This window comes from Scyliorhinus canicula, chromosome 9 (genome assembly GCF_902713615.1).
Source record: "Scyliorhinus canicula chromosome 9, sScyCan1.1, whole genome shotgun sequence".
Lineage (NCBI taxonomy): Eukaryota > Metazoa > Chordata > Chondrichthyes > Carcharhiniformes > Scyliorhinidae > Scyliorhinus > Scyliorhinus canicula.
The window spans coordinates 125,281,187-125,293,253 of record NC_052154.1 but is presented as its reverse complement, the minus strand read 5'-3'; the positions used below and the strand labels follow the sequence as shown (position 1 = coordinate 125,293,253).

The window sequence follows — 12,067 nt, the reverse complement described above, 5'->3', positions numbered from 1 at the left end:
ATACTGAAGCTCGTGAATCTGCCAAGGTCATAACCAACAAACTATTGGCATCTTGAAGTAATGCTCGAGATGCCTTGACAGATCCAGGGGTGCCTTGCAGCCTTGTGACATCCATTGTAATCAGCTACTTGTCCTAGAGTGTATGTAACTTGGAGGAGGAGGAGGCCCACTTGCAGGTAACATTAGATCAGGACACTGGCAGTGACCTGAAGATGTTTGCATCATTGCAGCCTACAAGACTTGTGCCGTAGCTTGCCAGTGTACCTGCACTTCGCTAACACACTGTTCTTGTGCAGCGTGTGGTGGCTAACTGCACCTTCAGCAACATTGTCCTCTGCACCACCATTATGGCCATCTTTTGGTCTGCTGTCACCTTGTTGAACACTATGAGGAATACATTTTAGGATAAAGTGGAAGCAAAATATGAACATCTTATGCATGCAATTTATGTATTTAATCTGTTTTACATCTGCAATCTTCCAGCATTGCCCTAATGTATCTTTTATGTGTTTCTTGTGATTGAGCTAGTTCTGTGACACCATGTGTTGAGTCATGAGATGGCCCTGCAGCTGTTTCTTGCATGTCTGATAGTGAGCTATCTGTCTGCCGTCCACTTCGTGGAACATAATCTTCTGTCCGTTGAATTGAAGGTTGGTTGAGCAGATGTGGCATTGCCTTAAAGGACAGCAGCCTTGCCTGAGCCAAGCTCAGACGTGCCCTTACCGCAAGGCATTGCCTCAGCATCAGCACTGTCCTGTGGTAGGCAGACCTGAGGGCAGCAATGAGTCCTTCAAGCCTGTGTAATAGCTCCTTCCATCTAATCCCCCAGTGTTTTAACACTGAGCAAGAGTTCAGCATCTATCGAAGCAGTTTAATTTGTAACGGTTCTCTAATTCTGCTTACGATGGATTTCACTAGAGGCTAACCTATCCAAGATGTGTAATCTCCTGGAAGAGGTGAAAAAAAACGCCCACAACAAACTGTGAGGGGACAAGTCTGAGAAAATTCTCTCCCACCTACTTCGATGATCAACACTAAACTAGAAGACCACTCTGACCCTGATTAATTTATTTTTCAAATTTGTTCAGTTATTTTTCTTTCCAATTGACGGTAGATTTAGCATGGCCCATCCCTAGTTGCCCTTCAGAAAGTAGTGGTGAGCAGCCTTCTTGAACCACTGCAGTCCCTGTGGTGTAGGTGCAGCCACAATGCTGTTCCAGGATTTTTAGCTAGACGACAGTAAAGGGACGCCGGTGTATTTCCAGTTGTCCCGCAATCTGTAAACCGCCAGACCTTCCAGAGTTATGTGGTCACTGTCAGGCGACTCCACAAGATGATTGTGTTCCACCAGTCACTTCCTTTAAATACACAGATGTATGGAGTTTGTGTGGGTGCTGCAGTTGAGGAACGGCTTGAACTGACTCTGGCCTCCTGAACTGCCACCACCACATGTTCCTTCTCACTTTGTTCTGTGCTGCAGTAGTTTCTGCTTCTCAAATGGGCTGCACATACATGTGCAGGCTTCCTGAGAGGTGCCTAGCTTCTTCCCGTACACCTGAGAATGGTAGCCGAGTCTTGTAGACATCTACAGAAACAAAAGGCAGCATATGATAGAATGCTGCCTGCATGGTGTCACTTCAAATGGTATTTGCATGGAAACATAACACGTGCCAAGTGCCTTGCATATTCACATTCTAAAATGAGAACAAAAACAAGCAAACTATTGTTGTACACAGTAAGAGCACATTAACCAAAGATCTGGGGCTGGATTCTCTGACCCCCCCCACGGGTCAGAGAATCGCCGGGGGTGGGGGGGGGGGCGGCGTGAATCCCGCCCTCTCCGGCCGCCGAATTCTCCGGCGCCCGAGAATTGGCGGAGGCGGGAATTGCGGCGCGCCGGCCGGCGGCCACTCGCAGCGGCCCTCCCGGCGATTCTGCGGCCCGCAATGGGCTGAAGTCCTATGGGCTCGTACTATGCAGGTCCCGCCGCCGTAAATTGGACTAGGTCCCATACTGGCGGGACCTGGCGTCGCAACGGGATCCGGGGTCCTGGGGGGGAAGCGGGGCGATCTGGCCCCGGGGGGTGCCCCCATGGTGGCCTGGCCCGCGATCGGGGTCCACCGATCCGCGTGCGGGCTTGTGCCGTGGGGGCACTCTTTTCCTACGCGCCGGCCGTGTAAGCCTATGCGATGGCCGGCGCGAAGATGAACCCCCCACTGCGCATGCGCGAGGATGACGTCAGCTGCCACTGACACGCCCACGCATGTGCGGACCCGCATTGGCCGGCAGAGTCCCTTCGGCCCCGGCCGCGGCGCCAAAGGCCTTCCACGCTGGACGGCGGGGCGCCAACCACTCCGGGGCGGGTCTAGCCAAATTGGGGTGGCCAGGCGCCGGAGTGGTTCACGCCAGCTATAAGTTTTTGCTCGGCAATTCTGCGTTGTCGCGTTCTCCAAGGCGGTCTTCAGGACACGCGACAACGCAGAATTGCCGAGCAAAAACTTATAGCTAAGTTCCGCACGCATGAGTGCGGCCTCAACAGGGATCTTGGATTCATGTCGCATTACATCCACCCCCCACCATCAGGCCTGGACTTGCAAAATCCTACCAACTGTTCGGGCTTGAGACAATTTACACCTCTTTAACCTGTGATTATCCCTCTCCCTGGATCTGTAATGATTTGATTACCTGCAAATGCCTGCATTCCAAGCATTGTCCAGCATCTCTGACTTTGTCTATATAAATGTTTCTGGAACATACCTCGCCATTCACCTGAGGAAGGAGCTGCGCTCCGAAAGCTCGTGTTTGAATCAAACCTGTTGGACTTTAACCTGGTGTTGTAAGACTTCTTACTGTTATAAAACATAATCCTGGATTCTTTCCTGTCTCATCACTATTTCATCCCACTCTGGAAATGAGGGGATGGATTTGAGGGATTATTGTTCCTTGCATCAGGAATTCTGCTGCAATGTTAACTTGACCCCACATATTTAACTGTGGGTCCACTTCAAAGACTGAGGAGCCATTCTTGCAGAATCCCAATCATCTTCAACTCTACGAACCTGCACAGAAAGGAAAACACTCACTGATACACTTTCTTACAAAAGGTGACCAAAATATACATGACCTGCAGTTTGTTTTTACCTCTACAGCTTCCTCTGATAAATCTTCAAATCAGTCGCAAAGACTTTGGGCGCGATTCAACGAAAAAGAAACAAGAGTCCCGTTTTGGGCATGTTTAGCCGGGTGTTTCCCGGCACCTGCAGTGCCGCAAATGACCCCGCTTTTAAATGGGGCTCTTTTTTTTCGGGCGTTGGTGAGAATCGCCCCACCAAGACCAAACTTACCTTTGCATTTACCCAGTAAGAGCAAAATCCAGATCATGACGTCTCGCGAGATCTTATTTGATTTCCGAGGCTTCCCGGGCGTTGTAAATCCCACGAGAGGACTCTCACGGGGTTTACTGGCCACGGCAAGGCCGTATGATCGCGCCCTTCGAATAGAAAATACCCATGATGCAGTGCAGTTCCTGCTCTTGTTAAGTTCTGACAACTAAATAATTTTCCTTGCTGGAAACCTTGAACCCTATCGGTCCTTGCCACAAACGTGTATGCTTTCCCATGTTCCCAGATGATTCTGATCATGGTAAAACAATTTTAACCAATGAGAATTTATTTATTTTTTTATTTAAAATTTGAACAAAATTTCTTTCAGATACACATTCAATACCACTGCCGTAGTCGGCGCTTATCATAGTGTATTCCTTTAAACCAGAACCCAAGCCCACAATTTTCCAAAGTGTGCCTTAAAGATGTCGAGAGAAAATCTTACTTCTTTTATGATAAAAAGAGAAGCTTTATGTACGAGGGGGATGAATAGTTCCTTTGTACTGATGCCAATTGCTGTAATATCTTTCAAAATCAAAGGAAAAAATCCTTTGAAAAGGAAAAAAATGCACACACTGGAAATCTGAAACAAAAACAGAGAATACTGTACACCAGGCCAAACTGTACAAGTAAACAGATTAACATAACTGCTGTGAACTTGTATCAGAACGTTTGCTAGTTCTTTTAAAAAGATGGCACCTCCAAACTCCCTGAAGGGATGCAATTTGATTGTCCCGAAAAGGCTAGGGACCATAATTTGGGATAAACACACCCATTTCCTTCTGATGCACCTAAATTTTGTGCTGCCTGGTCACTTACATGTTAGTTGTGTACAATCACCGCCATTCAATACCATCATGGGTGAACTCATCTCAGTCTCCATCTTCCTGTCTGCTCCCCATAACCCTTCATTCTATTACTAATTAAAAAATCATTTATCTCCTCACATTTTTTTAGTGTTCCGGCCTCTACTACACTCTGGGGTAGAGAATTCCATAGATTCATGACCCTTTGAGTGAAGTAATTCCTCCTAATCTCTATTTAAAATCTGCCATCCCTTAGCCTTAATCTATGGCCTCTCATTCTAAAATGTCCAACAAGGGAAAACATCTGCTCTACATTTACCCTGTCAAGCCCCTTTAGCGTCTTATATTGCTCAATTCGATCTCCTCTCCTTCTTCTAAACTCCAGTGCACATAGGCCTAAACTGCTCAATCTCTCTTTATAGGGCAGCTTGGTGTCATTGCTGCCTCACGGCGCTAAGGTCCCAGGTTCGATCCTGGCTCTGGGTCACTGTCCGTGTGGAGTTTGCACATTCTCCCCGTGTTTGCGTGGGTTTCGCCCCCACAACCCAAAGATGTGCAGGGTAGGTGGATTGGTCACGCTAAATTGCCCCCTTAATTGGAAAAAATGAATTGGGTACTCTAAATTTTTTTTTTTTTAATCTCTCTTTGTAAGAAAAAGCCTTCATACCTTAAATTAATCTAGTGAACATTCTCTTATCTAATGCATTTGCGTCCTTCCTCAAGTAAGGGGCCAAAACTGTGCATGGTGCTTCAGGTGCGGTCTCAACAATGCCCTATACAATTACAACAGCACTTTCTTACTTTTATACTGTATTCCATTAGCAATGATTGCTAATCGGCATTTTCCTTCCTTATTACCTGCTCTACCTGCATGCTTCCTTTCTGCAATTCACACAAGAGGACACCCAGATCCCGCTGCTCTGAAGGATTTTGAGGTTTGTCTCCATTTAGGTACTGGGTGCAATCTACTGGCGAGAGCGAGAGCGACTTGGATACATCCCACGAGGCATGAATACTGCCGGGAAACCCGCGGGAGACCACTCCTGGCATCCACCGGCTGCACCGCGCTCGTTGAAGAGCGCAACACGGTCAGTGGATCAGAGCCCGAGGACAGAACCCTGTTGCACACCATGAACTACAGCTTGCCAACCAGAAAAAGACCCATTTATCTCCACTCTCTGCTTTCTGTTGGTTTGCCAATCCTCTATCCAAGCTAATATATTACCCCCAACTCTCTTTTTGAACAGGGGCATTACAATAACCTTTTTTCAATCCATTGAAACCTTTCAGAAGGCAGAGAATTTTGGAATATTATCATCAATGTCTCCACTATCTCTGTTGCCACGTCCTTTAAGACTTAGGATGTAGTCCATCAGGCCTTGGGGACTTGTCTGCCTTTAATCCCAATAATTTTCTCAGTACTTTTTTCTATCGATGGCAATTGTTTTAAGTTACTCCTTTTCAACAACCTCTGCATAACCTGTTGATTTGAGATAGTTTTAGTGTTTTCCACCAAGAATACTGAGGAAAAAACGTTGATTTAGTGTCTCTGCCGTTTTATTAACTCCCCAGTCTTGGTCTTTAAGGGACCAATGTTAACTTTAGCTAATCTCTCCCTTTTTATGTACTTGTAGAATATTTTGCTATCCATTTATATATTTGCGCTAGGTTTCTTCCATAATTTACCCAGGTTAGTGCAAGGCCTGCGCCACCTAAAGCTAGTCTGCACCTCATATAGGGGAAGGTGCATTCTGGTTGCAGCTGATGTTGGAAATGGTTGGGGAAGATAATCTGACCTGCAAAAATACGGTTTACTAAGGCAGAGAATGGACTCCGAGATGCTCTGACACAGTACTGGAGGTCTTAATGCATGGTTTTGTCAAAACGAGAGACGTTCTCTGTCCACATTGTGCAAAGAATTCCTCTAGACAACCCTTGAGAAGACAGTAGGAACAGAGAGCCATCTCTATCAATGCAAGCAGTATGGGCCTGAAGATCTGGATGAAGTGCAGGAAGAAGTTTAAAGAGTTAAACAACTGCTCAAGGTCAGTGAACCCATCCTCAAATGCCTTATCCTTACAGCTGAGCATTAGTCTCATAACTGTTCTGTTTGCCACACCTTTTCCACTCTCGTTCCAATATCTATCAACCATGACTGGTACTTCACATTCACAGCTTCACCTCACCTTCACACACTTAGCAATGCTCGAAGTGTCACAGCCAGTTATTTAAGTCTGCCAGTCACTGTGACTGTGACTGTGAAGGATCATGGAGTAATCTGGTACCAACCTATCCAGCATGGATGTGATAGCCATTTCCAAGGGAACACATGCAAACTGATGTCTCTGCTTCCATTCCAGCACAAACAGAAGCCAGACAGCATCCGAATGGTGGCATAGTATCTCAGACTGAAGTTGTGCAGGTTTGGTTTGATGTAATGCAGACTCAATCTGCTGCCTTTATGGCTGGAGATACCAGTGCTCAAAGAAGATTGAACGTTCTTACAGCAGCCCCACAACCTGTGCATCAGAAGATTACCAGAACTGATGCAGTGTCTTCCTGAGAGGAGTGGCTGTTTTTTCGTGGAGTACATACTTGCTGTCCTCTCTCAGGACAACAACATTCGACCTCCCAGCTGTGCTGCTCTGCCAGTGCCCTTGCTGTTACCTGTCAGTTAGCCATCTCCGACTGCTGCCAGACATGCCATGGTGGTGCAATCCAAATCTGGGCTTTTTAAGTTCTGAGGTGTGACTAATTGTTTATGTGCAACCTTCCCTGCTGAAAGTCAACAGTTTTCCAGCAGCCAAGTTGTGGCCACTGGGGTAGTAGTACAGAGGAGCACTAGGCCAGCTAAAGGCACACAGAAGCCAGGCACCAAGGGAATGCAAAAAGATGATTAGTTAAGTCTGAGATGATTTGTTTGATAACGTTGGTGTGGAATGTTTGTGTTGGCTTTTGATTCTTTATTGTGGCCAAGAAGATGCGGTGATGATCAGTAATAGAGGTTATGTGAGATGTAAGACTGATGTTGAGTTAACCATTTGGGTTACATTCACTGGTACAACTGATGGATGAGCCAATCATTGAAGGTCTAGCTGAAAAGGGGATGTGTTAGTTGCCTCCTCCTTAGCTGTTTGCTGTATGCCTGATGGCAAGGGTAGTGCCCTCATGATCTATAAATGCATGGGTTGCGCACTGGAATCATGGGCCAGAAGATCAGCAGATAGCCCTTGTTGCCCATTACCCTCCCTCTTGCCCTTCCTGGTGGCATAAATGCTGGTGGCACTGCGGACTTGCGCAGAGCAAAGGCATCATGACTGCAGCCAAGATGCTGGAAATTGGTGACCATGATTGCAGGTAACGATGAGAAGATAGGTCTTCAGAGTGTGTTTCTGTAAAAAATGCCTTTTGGCATCAGTCCTGAACTTAATTTTTATTGGTTAGATCCTGGGTGCTCCTGCGGTTGTGATTGAACTAGAAATAATGCTCGTTATAAACGTTTTTCAGTCAGCTTAGTAACTTTGCATCTCCTGTCTTATTGGCCCATTTTTTTTAAAGATTGGTCCAAAAATGTTTAACCTTTGCTTGTAACTCAGTATCTTGACATTAGGAATTAGCCTCATGAGCTTTTTCTCCAGAGTTTGAATGTTTCCCTTGTTCCTCAGTGACCAGACCTGAATATAATATTCAATGCACAACCTGCACAGAGCTCCAAGACTTTGGAAATATGGTTCAACAATCTGTTAACTGCTGTTCTGCAGTTACTGAATATGGTCACTGTTGAGTTTACTACCACAGTAATCAGCCTCTCCCCCAGTTACTTCAACATTAGTCATTTAAGTAATTATATCTCCACTTTTTTGTCTTCCAGTGTGTAAGAGCCTGCACTACATTGTGTTAGGTTGAAGTATTTCACCCCACAAGTCCCACACTTTGTTTCGGTCACAGAGCTACAATGTTATTCAGGAGTTGCTTGACAGAACCTGATCACTCAGAGTGAGGCATGAAGTGAATGTGCTGTTTTTCATCCCGTTTTAAACGCTGGGCACGTCAACAGCCTTTCATACTGATAGAGTGAGATGCTATCTGGTCAGCCATGTTTCAATAGTCACGCTCAACATCATTGTATGGTTGTAACTTTTGTTTACCTATCAAATGCTTGCTCCCATGCGTCCAATGATTCTATGAGCCCTGAACATGAAACTGGTCCCAAAAGGCCAGCAGTAGTTGATTATTTTCAAAGCTCTGTTCAAAATTGCCCTCCTCACCCGGAGCAAAACTGTGCAGTTTTTAAATAGTACAGCTCAAAACCAAATGCTTTCTGCAGGATCCATCTGTTAAAGTTGAGCCTAAAATGCTTTCCCACTCGATTCTGCCTCATGCTTTCTCTTCGCCTCTTGTTCCTCCCTCTTTCCCTTCCTCCCTCATATGCTGAGTAAAATGTTGCAGTTTTCCTTGTGTGCTATTTCCAGACCATCATTTGCATTTACAGTTTTGATGGTAAACCGTTTCCTAAACAGTGGCAGTATATCAGAGAGCAGAACCTTGTATTCCCATTTTTTTGAGACAGTAATGATTTTCTGTATTGAACAGAGTCTGGGCTCTCTGTCAGCAGGGTTGCTAACTCATTGGAAAGCAAAATACAATGGCTGCTGGAAATATGAAATAACAACAGAAAATGCCGGATAAACTTTGTAGGTCTGGCAGCATCTTCGGAGCGAGAAACATAGTTCACGTTTTGAAATATTCTCTCCACAGATGCTGCCAGACCTTCTGAGTTTATGCAGCATTTTCTATTTTTATTTCAGATTGTAGCTTCACTTACATTCATCTGAGTAAAATAAAGAAAAGGCTTGCATTTCTATGGTGCTACTTCATATTCTTTAGAAACCTCAAAGGCACTTTTTCATCAAGGATTTACTTTTGAAGTTCAGCCACTGTTGTTTTATGGATGAATACAGCAATCAAATTTGCACACAAGGATTTGATTTGATTAGATTTGATTTATTGTCACATGTAAATGAGTGACTAGATGATTTGGTTTAATGGTTTTGCTTGAGGGAAGCCGATTGGTGTGTGCTTTTCTTTAAATGGTAGTGTGTGATTTCTTTTTGCTTCCACTCCATCATCATTGAATGCTGAAATTATTCCAGGTCTCTCCCCTCCCCAAGCTAATGCTCTGTTACACTGACTACATCTTTAATAGTGCTCTTCCAGGCCTCTCCTTCAATAGCTCAGCTGGTAGAGCAGAGGGCTGTAAAAGATTTTTAAAAACTGACATCCTTAGGTCGCTGGTTCAATAGTGCTCTTCCAGCTCCTCAATATTAACCTCTCTCACTTGATACATTAATATTATGTTTTATGTTTATTTTTCAGTACTTTATTTTATCTAACCAATAGAGTGACATTAACATGTTGATAACAAAGTGAATATAATGCCTGATGACTAATTTGAATATCTGCATTGCATTTTCCTATCATCGATGTTTTAATACTTTGGTAAGAAAAATATTATGAACTCAGGTTTGCTATTTACTGCTGTGGTGACCTTGGGTCAAAAACATCAGGTGCCTGTTTATCTAACGACCAGTTCTGGCCTTGCATGTCCTTCAGGTGCAGCCCACCTGATGGATGCTTGCCACATATTGCCTACTTACCTGTTCCTCTCACTTAGTGTGCTACTGTTCTGGAAGATATAGCGATTCACATATTGTTAGTGTGTCATTGCTTTCTGTGTGTTGTATCTTAGAGTTTGCTCGCTCCTTAGTTCGGAGTCTGTTATGCAGTGCATGGTAATGTATTTAATTCCCATATGCCAGCCTCATTCAGTGACAACCCCTACACTCTGCATTGATGGTGCCTTTGTCTATTGCAATTTGTCTTTATTCTGCGTTAACCAATGCATTTGCTGTGTCTGCCAGTCCATTCAGTAACATTGTCTGTACAATTACTGTATATGCACTGTGCATATTAGTCTATTTCCTTACTGTGCAAAGCAGTCTTTATGTGTGTGGCATGCCCTTCCTGTCAGCCTAATATTTGGAACTTGCCAGACTCTGTGCTTCAACATTCAGTTTGTGTGCGCGCGAACTGTGCTCCTGTTTATATACCAATTTCAGCCCATGTACAACGGGGCTGTGCTTCTTGTTGTCTGTCTAACTCCATGCATATAACCTGTGAGTTCATATATTTATTATGCTGTTCTCTTCCTGCATGTTTGTACACTGTTCTGCCGCTTCACTAGTCACTTCTACCTGAGAGCGATAGGCCGCAGTTATAGTGCACAAGACTTCACAGCTCGTTCCAGAATAATGTCAAGTGCGGCCTCAAACCATAAAGTTACTAACTCTGACTCTGCTTCTACCAACATCATCGTATTTAAAAGGTACTGGTCATATTGGTTTCTCTCGACATTTTCTAATGTGTGTCCAGAAGATGAACTACTGTATTGTTAATAGCTCATGCTGCTTGGATTGGCATTAGCTTGAATTTCTGGTCAAAGCTCCTGGTGCCAGTGGGCTAAAATCAGTCAGTAATTTGTAGAGGGCGAAATCATCCTTTTGGAATTATCATTTCCAATATTCTTGCGAGCCTGTTGTTGGACACAATGATATCTTGCTGGGTAGTGAGCATTAGCTGACATATAGGAACCAGCAGCATTCATAGTTTAAAAAACACGCCTTAGCTCAGGGTCTGGTGGAGCATTCTATTTTGTATAATGTGGTAATGGCTGAATTATTTGCCTTGCATAATTGTACAATGGCAGGATTTGGGATTGTAGGAATGGTCTAGAAGATGCTTTGTTACACGGGCGGTAATTTGAAAGCTACTCTTTTTCAGCTTTTTTAAAAAATAAATTTAGATTACCCAATTATTTTTTCCAATTAAGGGGCAATTTAGCGTGGCCAATCCACCTACTCTGCACATTTTTGGGTTGTGGGGGCGAAACCCACGCAGACACGGGGAGAATGTGCAAACTCCACACGGACAGTGACCTCTCTTTTTCAGCTTGACCTGAAGGAAATAAAACCCCTTCTTTGCTACCATGAGAGAAGCAGAGTAACAGGATAAGAGTCAGATGCCGCAGAGAAGGGGAGATGGGTGATGTTGGTGAGATCAATCTGTTGAGCCACATGTTGAGATTTGTGTCTTGGATTGAACTTGACTGAGAAGTTCAAGTGGGACTTGAAACTGGTGCATTGTTTGCCACCAGGTCGCAGTGTGAAAGTGTGGTGTCTAACTCACTATGTCAGTCAGTCATTTTCTATTTTCCCAGTGAGTTTTACTCACATTACATTCTTCATTGTAATTATTTATCCGACGTGCTAACTGTTGGATTTTCTTCTTTTCTAAAATAATTCTCTTTCCACCATATACTTCCCTTGCAGCTCATCCTTTGGCAGGAGACAGGAAAGTCTTGTCAGCAGTTCTGTCCCAGGTTCTGTCACCACGCTCTCCAGCACAAGCTCTTCCACCAATCCTGCCAGCGGCCGAGCCCTGACCACAGGCTTCTCAGCAACATCAACATCTGGCACTTACTCAAGCCGGTAAGACTGACTCGGCAGTATGTTAACCTCAACCTTTCCCCTTCTGTAGTCTGGTTGTCGTTGTTCCCATGAGCCCCGGAGGAACATGCCTGGGCTAGGTCCCAGCATAGCTGCCCACTCTTTGATTGTAGTTTCCTGTCATCAGAGTTAACATTGAAACATAATCAACACTGAGCATTTACAACAAAGTCTTCAGAAGAGCAGTTGTGTAGTCAGATACTGAAAAGGTGTGAAAAAAGCAGGGTAGTTGTGATGGGCAATTTTAACTTTCCCCATATTGACTGGGACTTCCTTACAGCCAGGGGATCAGATGAAAAACAATTTGTTAGAT

General features: G+C 44.5%; 1 protein-coding gene across 4 annotated transcripts in view; it reads left to right on the top strand.

Annotated features, from left to right (window-relative positions):
• The window catches only part of LOC119971660 (protein phosphatase 1 regulatory subunit 12A-like), a 266,177-nt gene that overhangs the window by 197,722 nt on the left and 56,388 nt on the right, over positions 1 to 12,067 (top strand). For 3 of the 4 annotated variants that reach the window (XM_038807503.1, XM_038807502.1, XM_038807504.1), the window contains 2 exons: positions 10,434 to 10,574; positions 11,578 to 11,736. In XM_038807503.1, coding sequence (XP_038663431.1) covers positions 10,434 to 10,574; positions 11,578 to 11,736 — 300 coding nt within the window. The remainder of the gene's footprint in view (positions 1 to 10,433; positions 10,575 to 11,577; positions 11,737 to 12,067) is intronic. The other variant, XM_038807505.1, reaches the window with a different exon arrangement.